We start from the raw sequence: 14,982 nt of genomic DNA, 5'->3' as shown, positions 1-14,982 counted from the left end.
AGTCAGTAGATCATCAAACACAGATGTTTCTTGAAGGAGTCAGTAGATCATCAAACACAGATGTTTCTTGAAGGAGTCAGTAGATCATCAAACACACATGTTTCTTGAAGGAGTCAGTAGATCATCAAACACACATGTTTCTTGAAGGAGTCAGTAGATCATCAAACACACATGTTTCTTGAAGGAGTCAGTAGATCATCAAACACAGATGTTTCTTGAAGGAGTCAGTAGATCATCAAACACAGATGTTTCTTGAAGGAGTCAGTAGATCATCAAACACACATGTTTCTTGAAGGAGTCAGTAGATCATCAAACACAGATGTTTCTTAAAGGAGTCAGTAGATCATCAAACACAGATGTTTCTTGAAGGAGTCAGTAGATCATCAAACACAGATGTTTCTTGAAGGAGTCAGTAGATCATCAAACACAGATGTTTCTTGAAGGAGTCAGTAGATCATCAAACACACATGTTTCTTGAAGGAGTCAGTAGATCATCAAACACAGATGTTTCTTAAAGGAGTCAGTAGATCATCAAACACAGATGTTTCTTGAAGGAGTCAGTAGATCATCAAACACACATGTTTCTTGAAGGAGTCAGTAGATCATCAAACACAGATGTTTCTTGAAGGAGTCAGTAGATCATCAAACACAGATGTTTCTTGAAGGAGTCAGTAGATCATCAAACACAGATGTTTCTTGAAGGAGTCAGTAGATCATCAAAAACAGATGTTTCTTGAAGGAGTCAGTAGATCATCAAACACACATGTTTCTTGAAGGAGTCAGTAGATCATCAAACACACATGTTTCTTGAAGGAGTCAGTAGATCATCAAACACACATGTTTCTTGAAGGAGTCAGTAGATCATCAAAAACAGATGTTTCTTGAAGGAGTCAGTAGATCATCAAACACACATGTTTCTTGAAGGAGTCAGTAGATCATCAAACACACATGTTTCTTGAAGGAGTCAGTAGATCATCAAACACAGATGTTTCTTGAAGGAGTCAGTAGATCATCAAACACACATGTTTCTTGAAGGAGTCAGTAGATCATCAAACACACATGTTTCTTGAAGGAGTCAGTAGATCATCAAAAACAGATGTTTCTTGAAGGAGTCAGTAGATCATCAAACACACATGTTTCTTGAAGGAGTCAGTAGATCATCAAACACACATGTTTCTTGAAGGAGTCAGTAGATCATCAAACACAGATGTTTCTTGAAGGAGTCAGTAGATCATCAAACACACATGTTTCTTGAAGGAGTCAGTAGATCATCAAACACACATGTTTCTTAAAGGAGTCAGTAGATCATCAAACACACATGTTTCTTGAAGGAGTCAGTAGATCATCAAACACAGATGTTTCTTGAAGGAGTCAGTAGATCATCAAACACACATGTTTCTTGAAGGAGTCAGTAGATCATCAAACACAGATGTTTCTTGAAGGAGTCAGTAGATCATCAAACACAGATGTTTCTTGAAGGAGTCAGTAGATCATCAAACACAGATGTTTCTTGAAGGAGTCAGTAGATCATCAAACACACATGTTTCTTGAAGGAGTCAGTAGATCATCAAACACAGATGTTTCTTGAAGGAGTCAGTAGATCATCAAACACACATGTTTCTTGAAGGAGTCAGTAGATCATCAAACACAGATGTTTCTTGAAGGAGTCAGTAGATCATCAAACACACATGTTTCTTGAAGGAGTCAGTAGATCATCAAACACAGATGTTTCTTGAAGGAGTCAGTAGATCATCAAACACAGATGTTTCTTGAAGGAGTCAGTAGATCATCAAACACACATGTTTCTTAAAGGAGTCAGTAGATCATCAAACACACATGTTTCTTGAAGGAGTCAGTAGATCATCAAACACAGATGTTTCTTGAAGGAGTCAGTAGATCATCAAACACACATGTTTCTTAAAGGAGTCAGTAGATCATCAAACACACATGTTTCTTGAAGGAGTCAGTAGATCATCAAACACAGATGTTTCTTGAAGGAGTCAGTAGATCATCAAACACACATGTTTCTTGAAGGAGTCAGTAGATCATCAAACACACATGTTTCTTGAAGGAGTCAGTAGATCATCAAACACAGATGTTTCTTGAAGGAGTCAGTAGATCATCAAACACAGATGTTTCTTGAAGGAGTCAGTAGATCATCAAACACACATGTTTCTTGAAGGAGTCAGTAGATCATCAAACACAGATGTTTCTTGAAGGAGTCAGTAGATCATCAAACACACATGTTTCTTGAAGGAGTCAGTAGATCATCAAACACAGATGTTTCTTGAAGGAGTCAGTAGATCATCAAACACAGATGTTTCTTGAAGGAGTCAGTAGATCATCAAACACACATGTTTCTTAAAGGAGTCAGTAGATCATCAAACACACATGTTTCTTGAAGGAGTCAGTAGATCATCAAACACAGATGTTTCTTGAAGGAGTCAGTAGATCATCAAACACACATGTTTCTTAAAGGAGTCAGTAGATCATCAAACACACATGTTTCTTGAAGGAGTCAGTAGATCATCAAACACAGATGTTTCTTGAAGGAGTCAGTAGATCATCAAACACACATGTTTCTTGAAGGAGTCAGTAGATCATCAAACACACATGTTTCTTGAAGGAGTCAGTAGATCATCAAACACAGATGTTTCTTGAAGGAGTCAGTAGATCATCAAACACAGATGTTTCTTGAAGGAGTCAGTAGATCATCAAACACACATGTTTCTTGAAGGAGTCAGTAGATCATCAAACACAGATGTTTCTTGAAGGAGTCAGTAGATCATCAAACACACATGTTTCTTGAAGGAGTCAGTAGATCATCAAACACAGAGATGGTTCCAAAGCTTAGGAGCAACAGTCTGGAAGGATTTCTCTCTTCTGGTCCTGAATTTCAGGAACCATCAGTAGATTCTGATCCACAGACCTCAGAGCCCAAGCTGGGGTGTAAGTCTGGATCAGATCATGAAGGTCTGACCATGAATAGATCTGAAAGTAAGAACCAGAATTTTAAAGTTGATCCTGAAAGAAACTGGAAGCCAGTGAAGAGTTTGAAGGAGAAATGTGAGTTCTTCTACTAGAGCGGCTCAACAAAGTCCCTCATCATGACCATGTTTTGAACTTATTACTTGCCATTACTAGCTGTAATCACTTTGTTTATACAACGAGTCCCTTGGAGGTGGAGACAATTGATGACACGCGATAACACACCTCAATGCTTGACCAATCACAGCAAAGTGGGTGTGGTTATGATCAACAACATTTCATCTCCAGAAGAACAACAACACACACACACACTGATGATACAATAGAGTCACACATCACAAAAACACACACACACTGATGATACAATAGAGTCACACATCACAACAACACACACACTGATGATACAATAGAGTCACACATCACAACACACACACACTGATGATACAATAGAGTCACACATCACAACAACACACACTGATGATACAATAGAGTCACACATCACAACAACACACACACACTGATGATACAATAGAGTCACACATCACAACAACACACACACACTGATGATACAATAGAGTCACACATCACAACAACACACACTGATGATACAATAGAGTCACACATCACAACAACACACACACTGATGATACAATAGAGTCACACATCACAACAACACACACTGATGATACAATAGAGTCACACATCACAACAACAACACACACTGATGATACAATAGAGTCACACATCACAACAACAACACACACTGATGATACAATAGAGTCACACATCACAACAACACACACACACTGATGATACATTAGAGTCACACATCACAACAACACACACACACTGATGATACAATAGAGTCACACATCACAACAACACACACTGATGATACAATAGAGTCACACATCACAACAACAACACACACTGATGATACAATAGAGTCACACATCACAACAACAACACACACTGATGATACAATAGAGTCACACATCACAACAACACACACTGATGATACAATAGAGTCACGCATCACAACAACACACACACACTGATGATACAATAGAGTCACACATCACAACAACACACACTGATGATACAATAGAGTCACGCATCACAACAACACACACACACTGATGATACAATAGAGTCACACATCACAACAACAACACACACACACACACTGATGATACAATAGAGTCACACATCACAACAACAACACACACTGATGATACAAAAGAGTCACACATCACAACAACAACACACACACACACACACTGATGATACAATAGAGTCACACATCACAACAGCAACACACACTGATGATACAATAGAGTCACACATCACAACAACAACACACACACACACACTGATGATACAATAGATGTTATCATTTAAAGGCACTTGTACTACTAACGTGTCTCTGCTGCCGCCTATTGATGACGTAACGTAACGCAGTGATTGTTAAGGTTCTTCTTCATAACAAACCTTGCAACGAGGATTTAAACATAAACACGTTTACGGTTTTATTTTTCAACTCATTAAAATTCTCAAGTGGAGTAAACGTGTTTTAAAATGGTTTTATTTGAGCCAATCACGAAGCTTCCTCAGACCCGGAAGTGACAGAGAGGGGAAGATATTTAGTTAAGTTATCATTTTGACAAATATTTTATTTGTATGAAAAACTGTTTCATATCTGGTGAAGTCCTGTCATGCATTTGTTATTTCAAATAAAACTAATAAATAAGAAAGTTTTTTTTTTTTAAATCCAAGCTTAGCTTCCGGATTTGACGTCATCACTAAGCGACAGCACGGACACACTGTGGAAGGGCATCTTTAAAAACATTCTTTTACAATCATGTTGCGGTTATTTGTCCGCGCGTCCCGTCGATCATCTTCTTATCTTCACCGCAAACCCTTTGTTCTGTCCGTGACTTCCGCTCCTGCGACACCGTGAGTTTGTTGACATTATTTCATTCCTTCATTCGCTGAAGTTGAATCTTGTTGAAGCTCGTGTGAGTTAGTTAGTTAGTTAGTTAGTTAGTACTTCTTCTTCTCACCTGAAGAACGTGTGAGTTAGTTAGTTAGTTAGTTAGTTAGTACTTCATCTTCTCACCTGAAGAACGTGTTAGTTAGTTAGTTAGTTAGTTAGTAAGTAAGTAATATATATTTATATAGCGCTTTTCGAGACCAGGGTCACAAAGCGCTTTAACAATCAAAACAATACTCAAAACAGTACATACTTCAAAGATCAAGATAATACTGAGAACAACACAGGAGTTCGAGAAATTCAAGGAAAAGCCTGAACAAATAGAAACGTCTTAAGATGTTTCTTAAAGGAGTCAGTAGATCATCAAGAGCAAAGAGAGAGAAGATCGTTCCAAAGCTTAGGAGCAACAGCCTGAAAAGATTTCTCTCCTCTGGTCCTGAAGTTCAGGAACCATCAGTAGATTCTGATCCACAGACCTCAGAGCCCGAGCTGGGGTGTAAGGCTGGATCAGATCAGTGATGTAAGGAGGAGCCTGACCATGAATAGATCTGAAAGTAAGAACCAGAATTTTAATTGTTTTTTTATGTTAATTTTAATTAATTTTAAATTTTATAATTTTAATGTTAGTTAGTACTTCATCTTCTCACCTGAAGAACGTGTGAGTTAGTTAGTTAGTTAGTTAGTACTTCATCTTCTCACCTGAAGAACGTGTGAGTTAGTTAGTTAGTTAGTACTTCTTCTTCTCACCTGAAGAACGTGTTAGTTAGTTAGTTAGTTAGTTAGTACTTCTTCTTCTCACCTGAAGAACGTGTTAGTTAGTTAGTACTTCATCTTCTCACCTGAAGAACGTGTGAGTTAGTTAGTTAGTTAGTACTTCTTCTTCTCACCTGAAGAACGTGTGAGTTAGTTAGTTAGTTAGTACTTCTTCTTCTCACCTGAAGAACGTGTGAGTTAGTTAGTTAGTTAGTTAGTACTTCTTCTTCTCACCTGAAGAACGTGTTAGTTAGTTAGTACTTCATCTTCTCACCTGAAGAACGTGTTAGTTAGTTAGTTAGTACTTCTTCTTCTCACCTGAAGAACGTGTTAGTTAGTTAGTACTTCATCTTCTCACCTGAAGAACGTGTGAGTTAGTTAGTTAGTTAGTTAGTACTTCTTCTTCTCACCTGAAGAACGTGTGAGTTAGTTAGTTAGTACTTCTTCTTCTCACCTGAAGAACGTGTTAGTTAGTTAGTTAGTTAGTTAGTACTTCTTCTTCTCACCTGAAGAACGTGTGAGTTAGTTAGTTAGTTAGTTAGTACTTCTTCTTCTCACCTGAAGAACGTGTTAGTTAGTTAGTTAGTTAGTTAGTACTTCATCTTCTCACCTGAAGAACGTGTTAGTTAGTTAGTTAGTACTTCTTCTTCTCACCTGAAGAACGTGTGAGTTAGTTAGTTAGTACTTCTTCTTCTCACCTGAAGAACGTGTTAGTTAGTTAGTTAGTTAGTACTTCTTCTTCTCACCTGAAGAACGTGTTAGTTAGTTAGTTAGTTAGTTAGTACTTCATCTTCTCACCTGAAGAACGTGTTAGTTAGTTAGTTAGTACTTCTTCTTCTCACCTGAAGAACGTGTTAGTTAGTTAGTTAGTTAGTACTTCTTCTTCTCACCTGAAGAACGTGTTAGTTAGTTAGTTAGTACTTCTTCTCACCTGAAGAACGTGTTAGTTAGTTAGTACTTCATCTTCTCACCTGAAGAACGTGTGAGTTAGTTAGTTAGTTAGTTAGTACTTCTTCTTCTCACCTGAAGAACGTGTTAGTTAGTTAGTACTTCTTCTTCTCACCTGAAGAACGTGTTAGTTAGTTAGTTAGTTAGTACTTCTTCTTCTCACCTGAAGAACGTGTTAGTTAGTTAGTACTTCTTCTTCTCACCTGAAGAACGTGTTAGTTAGTTAGTACTTCTTCTTCTCACCTGAAGAACGTGTTAGTTAGTTAGTACTTCATCTTCTCACCTGAAGAACGTGTGAGTTAGTTAGTTAGTACTTCTTCTTCTCACCTGAAGAACGTGTTAGTTAGTTAGTACTTCATCTTCTCACCTGAAGAACGTGTGAGTTAGTTAGTTAGTACTTCATCTTCTCACCTGAAGAACGTGTGAGTTAGTTAGTTAGTACTTCATCTTCTCACCTGAAGAACGTGTTAGTTAGTTAGTTAGTACTTCATCTTCTCACCTGAAGAACGTGTGAGTTAGTTAGTACTTCATCTTCTCACCTGAAGAACGTGTGAGTTAGTTAGTTAGTACTTCATCTTCTCACCTGAAGAACGTGTTAGTTAGTTAGTTAGTACTTCATCTTCTCACCTGAAGAACGTGTGAGTTAGTTAGTTAGTACTTCATCTTCTCACCTGAAGAACGTGTTAGTTAGTTAGTTAGTACTTCATCTTCTCACCTGAAGAACGTGTGAGTTAGTTAGTACTTCATCTTCTCACCTGAAGAACGTGTTAGTTAGTTAGTTAGTACTTCATCTTCTCACCTGAAGAACGTGTTAGTTAGTTAGTACTTCATCTTCTCACCTGAAGAACGTGTGAGTTAGTTAGTTAGTTAGTTAGTACTTCATCTTCTCACCTGAAGAACGTGTTAGTTAGTTAGTACTTCATCTTCTCACCTGAAGAACGTGTGAGTTAGTTAGTTAGTACTTCTTCTTCTCACCTGAAGAACGTGTGAGTTAGTTAGTTAGTACTTCTTCTTCTCACCTGAAGAACGTGTGAGTTAGTTAGTTAGTTAGTTAGTACTTCTTCTTCTCACCTGAAGAACGTGTTAGTTAGTTAGTACTTCATCTTCTCACCTGAAGAACGTGTGAGTTAGTTAGTTAGTTAGTTAGTACTTCATCTTCTCACCTGAAGAACGTGTTAGTTAGTTAGTACTTCATCTTCTCACCTGAAGAACGTGTGAGTTAGTTAGTTAGTACTTCTTCTTCTCACCTGAAGAACGTGTGAGTTAGTTAGTTAGTACTTCTTCTTCTCACCTGAAGAACGTGTGAGTTAGTTAGTTAGTACTTCATCTTCTCACCTGAAGAACGTGTTAGTTAGTTAGTACTTCATCTTCTCACCTGAAGAACGTGTTAGTTAGTTAGTTAGTACTTCATCTTCTCACCTGAAGAACGTGTTAGTTAGTTAGTACTTCATCTTCTCACCTGAAGAACGTGTTAGTTAGTTAGTTAGTACTTCTTCTTCTCACCTGAAGAACGTGTGAGTTAGTTAGTACTTCTTCTTCTCACCTGAAGAACGTGTCATAACCTTGTGTTCTAGAGCCACACCTGGCGTCAGGTGTGTCACCACCGCGCGCAGGTGTGAGCAGAAGGATCGAACTGAAGATGTGAAGAAGGACGAGAAGGAAGAAGATCACAAACATGCTGACGTCAGCAAGGTTGATCTCCAGCTGCTGAAGAACATCCAGGTCAACAAGACGAGCAGTTTGTTGAGCCACAAGAGACTCCCTAAGAAGAAGAACAGACCGGACCAGAAGACCTTCTCCCCGAGGGCCACAGGTCAGGGTCAGAGGTGAGTCTTGACCTCGTTCTTCTGGAGCATCAGCAACAAAACACGACCATGGACTGAAGCAGGTTCTCGTCTCAGGGAGAGGCTGGACCAGAGCATGATGGCGGCGGCGGCGGCAGCGGCGGCGAGTCTTTCTGACAAGAAGCAGGTGCAGGTGGATCTGATGGACAGACTCCGGCAGACTCAGAGTCAGAGTCAGACTCAGAGTCAGACTCAGAGTCAGGGTCAGAGTCAGACTCAGAGTCAGGGTCAGGGTCAGGGTCAGGGTCAGGGTCAGAGTCAGAGTCAGAGTCAGACTCAGAGCAAGAGTCCGAGTCAGAGTGACAGTGAGTGGCTGAGGCAGATGTTGAGTCCGGGTCAGAGTCCGGGTCAGAGTCCGGGTCGGAGGCAGACGTTGAGTCCGAGTCCGATTGACAGCGAGAGGATGAGGCAGGTGTTGAGACTGAGTCAGAGTCAGAGGCTGAGTGTGAGTCAGAGTCACAATGAGACTCAGAGTCGAGGGTAAGTTTTCTCTGACGATACGAGTCTAATCCTGTGACTCTGTGACTCAAGGATCCTTGTGTTCCAGGAAGAGACTGAACATATTTCCTGCTGCGACAGAAGACGAGTCGCTCGACGTGTGCGTCGGTGAGTTGTGTTGTTGTGTAGTTAACAACTGTTGTTGTGTAGTTAACACACTTGTCATCACACGTCCTGCATCAGTCTCCATCATCATTTGTGTCTTTGAAAAGTGGTGTCAGGAGTAGGATTGTAAGGAGTCTTGTGCTGTGTCTCAAATCACATACTTCTCTTAGTACACTAGAAGTTAGTATCATCAGGATAGTGTACGTACTAACTAGTAACTAATCCTCCACAGATAGTATGTCTCAAACATACTTCTCTTAGTATACTAGAAGTTAGTATCATCAGGATAGTGTACGTACTAACTAGTAACTAATCCTCCACAGATAGTATGTCTCAAACATACTTCTCTTAGTATACTAGAAGTTAGTATCATCAGGATAGTGTACGTACTAACTAGTAACTAATCCTCCACAGATAGTATGTCTCAAACATACTTCTCTTAGTATACTAGAAGTTAGTATCATCAGGATAGTGTACGTACTAACTAGTAACTAATCCTCCACAGATAGTATGTCTCAAACATACTTCTCTTAGTATACTAGAAGTTAGTATCATCAGGATAGTGTACGTACTAACTAGTAACTAATCCTCCACAGATAGTATGTCTCAAACATACTTCTCTTAGTATACTAGAAGTTAGTATCATCAGGATAGTGTACGTACTAACTAGTAACTAATCCTCCACAGATAGTATGTCTCAAATCACATACTTCTCTTAGTATACTAGAAGTTAGTATCATCAGGATAGTGTACGTACTAACTAGTAACTAATCCTCCACAGATAGTATGTCTCAAACATACTTCTCTTAGTATACTAGAAGTTAGTATCATCAGGATAGTGTACGTACTAACTAGTAACTAATCCTCCACAGATAGTATGTCTCAAACATACTTCTCTTAGTATACTAGAAGTTAGTATCATCAGGATAGTGTACGTACTAACTAGTAACTAATCCTCCACAGATAGTATGTCTCAAACATACTTCTCTTAGTATACTAGAAGTTAGTATCATCAGGATAGTGTACGTACTAACTAGTAACTAATCCTCCACAGATAGTATGTCTCAAATCACATACTTCTCTTAGTATACTAGAAGTTAGTATCATCAGGATAGTGTACGTACTAACTAGTAACTAATCCTCCACAGATAGTATGTCTCAAATCACATACTTCTCTTAGTATACTAGAAGTTAGTATCATCAGGATAGTGTACGTACTAACTAGTAACTAATCCTCCACAGATAGTATGTCTCAAACATACTTCTCTTAGTATACTAGAAGTTAGTATCATCAGGATAGTGTACGTACTAACTAGTAACTAATCCTCCACAGATAGTATGTCTCAAACATACTTCTCTTAGTATACTAGAAGTTAGTATCATCAGGATAGTGTACGTACTAACTAGTAACTAATCCTCCACAGATAGTATGTCTCAAACATACTTCTCTTAGTATACTAGAAGTTAGTATCATCAGGATAGTGTACGTACTAACTAGTAACTAATCCTCCACAGATAGTATGTCTCAAACATACTTCTCTTAGTATACTAGAAGTTAGTATCATCAGGGTAGTGTACGTACTAACTAGTAACTAATCCTCCACAGATAGTATGTCTCAAACATACTTCTCTTAGTATACTAGAAGTTAGTATCATCAGGATAGTGTACGTACTAACTAGTAACTAATCCTCCACAGATAGTATGTCTCAAACATACTTCTCTTAGTATACTAGAAGTTAGTATCATCAGGATAGTGTACGTACTAACTAGTAACTAATCCTCCACAGATAGTATGTCTCAAACATACTTCTCTTAGTATACTAGAAGTTAGTATCATCAGGATAGTGTACGTACTAACTAGTAACTAATCCTCCACAGATAGTATGTCTCAAATCACATACTTCTCTTAGTATACTAGAAGTTAGTATCATCAGGATAGTGTACGTACTAACTAGTAACTAATCCTACACAGATAGTATGTCTCAAACATACTTCTCTTAGTACACTAGAAGTTAGTATCATCAGGATAGTGTACGTACTAACTAGTAACTAATCCTCCACAGATAGTATGTCTCAAACATACTTCTCTTAGTACACTAGAAGTTAGTATCATCAGGATAGTGTACGTACTAACTAGTAACTAATCCTCCACAGATAGTATGTCTCAAACATACTTCTCTTAGTATACTAGAAGTTAGTATCATCAGGATAGTGTACGTACTAACTAGTAACTAATCCTCCACAGATAGTATGTCTCAAACATACTTCTCTTAGTATACTAGAAGTTAGTATCATCAGGATAATGTACGTACTAACTAGTAACTAATCCTCCACAGATAGTATGTCTCAAACATACTTCTCTAAGTATACTAGAAGTTAGTATCATCAGGATAGTGTACGTACTAACTAGTAACTAATCCTCCACAGATAGTATGTCTCAAATCACATACTTCTCTTAGTACACTAGAAGTTAGTATCATCAGGATAGTGTACGTACTAACTAGTAACTAATCCTCCACAGATAGTATGTCTCAAACATACTTCTCTTAGTATACTAGAAGTTAGTATCATCAGGATAGTGTACGTACTAACTAGTAACTAATCCTCCACAGATAGTATGTCTCAAATCACATACTTCTCTTAGTATACTAGAAGTTAGTATCATCAGGATAGTGTACGTACTAACTAGTAACTAATCCTCCACAGATAGTATGTCTCAAACATACTTCTCTTAGTATACTAGAAGTTAGTATCATCAGGATAGTGTACGTACTAACTAGTAACTAATCCTCCACAGATAGTATGTCTCAAATCACATACTTCTCTTAGTATACTAGAAGTTAGTATCATCAGGATAGTGTACGTACTAACTAGTAACTAATCCTCCACAGATAGTATGTCTCAAACATACTTCTCTTAGTATACTAGAAGTTAGTATCATCAGGATAGTGTACGTACTAACTAGTAACTAATCCTCCACAGATAGTATGTCTCAAACATACTTCTCTTAGTATACTAGAAGTTAGTATCATCAGGATAGTGTACGTACTAACTAGTAACTAATCCTCCACAGATAGTATGTCTCAAATCACATACTTCTCTTAGTATACTAGAAGTTAGTATCATCAGGATAGTGTACGTACTAACTAGTAACTAATCCTCCACAGATAGTATGTCTCAAACATACTTCTCTTAGTACACTAGAAGTTAGTATCATCAGGATAGTGTACGTACTAACTAGTAACTAATCCTCCACAGATAGTATGTCTCAAACATACTTCTCTTAGTACACTAGAAGTTAGTATCATCAGGATAGTGTACGTACTAACTAGTAACTAATCCTCCACAGATAGTATGTCTCAAACATACTTCTCTTAGTATACTAGAAGTTAGTATCATCAGGATAGTGTACGTACTAACTAGTAACTAATCCTCCACAGATAGTATGTCTCAAACATACTTCTCTTAGTATACTAGAAGTTAGTATCATCAGGATAATGTACGTACTAACTAGTAACTAATCCTCCACAGATAGTATGTCTCAAACATACTTCTCTTAGTATACTAGAAGTTAGTATCATCAGGATAGTGTACGTACTAACTAGTAACTAATCCTCCACAGATGGTATGTCTCAAATCACATACTTCTCTTAGTACACTAGAAGTTAGTATCATCAGGATAGTGTACGTACTAACTAGTAACTAATCCTCCACAGATAGTATGTCTCAAACATACTTCTCTTAGTATACTAGAAGTTAGTATCATCAGGATAGTGTACGTACTAACTAGTAACTAATCCTCCACAGATAGTATGTCTCAAACATACTTCTCTTAGTATACTAGAAGTTAGTATCATCAGGATAGTGTACGTACTAACTAGTAACTAATCCTCCACAGATAGTATGTCTCAAATCACATACTTCTCTTAGTATACTAGAAGTTAGTATCATCAGGATAGTGTACGTACTAACTAGTAACTAATCCTCCACAGATAGTATGTCTCAAACATACTTCTCTTAGTATACTAGAAGTTAGTATCATCAGGATAGTGTACGTACTAACTAGTAACTAATCCTCCACAGATAGTGTGTCTCAAACATACTTCTCTTAGTATACTAGAAGTTAGTATCATCAGGATAGTGTAAGTACTAACTAGTAACTAATCCTCCACAGATAGTATGTCTCAAACATACTTCTCTTAGTATACTAGAAGTTAGTATCATCAGGATAGTGTACGTACTAACTAGTAACTAATCCTCCACAGATAGTATGTCTCAAACATACTTCTCTTAGTATACTAGAAGTTAGTATCATCAGGATAGTGTACGTACTAACTAGTAACTAATCCTCCACAGATAGTTTGTCTCAAATCAAACTCTGCTGCTACACACTAACAGGAAATGACGCGACAGCTTCTTCTTCTACTACTATTTAACGATGGTTTCAAGCAGCTGTAGGAACACTAGCGACACCTGCTGGCAGCACGATTGGTTTGGAAGAAGAAATAAAGAAAAAATATGAGAATTGAAATATTTGCGAGATATTTAAACTGGTATCAGCAGCGAAGACGTGTTTATATTGTACTGCTGCTGAAAATACACCTGGAAGTATATGTATTTATATATGAATATATATATGAAGTAACTTCCGTTTACAACGTCACTAAGATGGAGTCGTTTAGTGTAGAAAGTGTCATCGATTCATACTCAGTTGTGTGTGTTTTAGTAACAATCTAGTGTGTATGGAGCACTAACTTCACATACTAGGAATTGAGACGCACTTACGCACTAAAAATACTAACTTTGAGTACACAAGTATGTGATCTGAGACAGCATTGGTTCAGGAGGTGATTGTGATGATTGACAGATGAAGTCTCTCTCGCTCAAGGTCATCCAACCTTGTGGGACGTGGAGTTCGCCCGAGAGTTGTCTCTGAAGAGCCTGCAGTCGCCTCTCCATGGGTTTGATGAGATGATCCAGTGGACGAAGGACGGGAAGATCTGGGAATATCCCGTCGACAACGAAACAGGTGAGTCTCGTCTCGACCCTGAGTCCCGTCCACTGAGATGTTGGTCCACTGAGATGTTGGTCCACTGAGATGTTGGTCCACTGAGATGTTGGCCCACTGAGATGTTGGTCCACTGAGATGTTGGTCCACTGAGATGTTGGTCCACTGAGATGTTGGTCCACTGAGATGTTGGTCCACTGAGATGTTCCTCTGCAGGTCTGGACGAGGAGCGACAGGTTCCGTTCCACGAGCACGTGTTCCTGGAGAAGCACCTGGAAGGTTTCCCGGCGCGAGGTCCGGTCCGACACTTCATGGAGCTGGTGGTCGCGGGTCTGTCCAAGAACCCGCACCTGAGCGTGACCCAGAAGAAGGAGCACATTTCCTGGTTCCGGGAATATTTCCAGCAGAAGCAGCAGATCCTGAAGGAGGCGGACGTGTTCCTCAGCTGAAGAACGGCATGATGGGAAGTGAGAGGACGGGTTCGGTCGAGGAGAAAGATCTAGAACTTTAACCTTGACGGAGAGAAATAAATCATGTTTGAAGTGGAACAAATGTTTGGATCGATCAGAACCTTTGGAAATGAAGTGTCATCTGAACCGCTAGAGGGAGCTGTCGAGCACAAAGACTCAGTTGTTTTGAAAAGAAACTTGAAAATCATCTTTAAACGTTTGTAACCGTCAGTGAAAACCTTACAGAAATAAAGTGTTTTCTTGATCTGCTCCGAACAATAAAGTTTAAAGTTGCTTCTGAATTTAAATGGAGTTGATTTGAGATAAGTTGATAAAATACTATCATCAGCTCATGAAGATCGTTCATCTGTGACGGCTTCAGGGGGAGGTCCTTG

The 14,982-nt window shown here is 38.6% G+C and overlaps 1 protein-coding gene across 1 annotated transcript; it reads left to right on the top strand.

Annotated features, from left to right (window-relative positions):
• Positions 1–4,462: 4,462 nt before the first annotated feature.
• Positions 4,463–14,889, top strand: mrps31 (mitochondrial ribosomal protein S31). The gene is made up of 6 exons (XM_087807390.1): positions 4,463–4,944; positions 8,257–8,508; positions 8,584–9,006; positions 9,074–9,132; positions 14,019–14,159; positions 14,355–14,889. Exons 1-6 carry the CDS (start codon positions 4,850–4,852, stop codon positions 14,585–14,587), a joined length of 1,203 nt encoding a protein of 400 aa, XP_087663516.1. The 5' UTR covers positions 4,463–4,849; the 3' UTR covers positions 14,588–14,889.
• Positions 14,890–14,982: the final 93 nt, after the last annotated feature.

The sequence above is a fragment of the Callionymus lyra genome, chromosome 14 (assembly GCF_982586985.1).
Source record: "Callionymus lyra chromosome 14, fCalLyr1.hap1.1, whole genome shotgun sequence".
NCBI lineage: Eukaryota > Metazoa > Chordata > Actinopteri > Syngnathiformes > Callionymidae > Callionymus > Callionymus lyra.
This window is presented reverse-complemented; position numbering and strand designations above follow the sequence as displayed.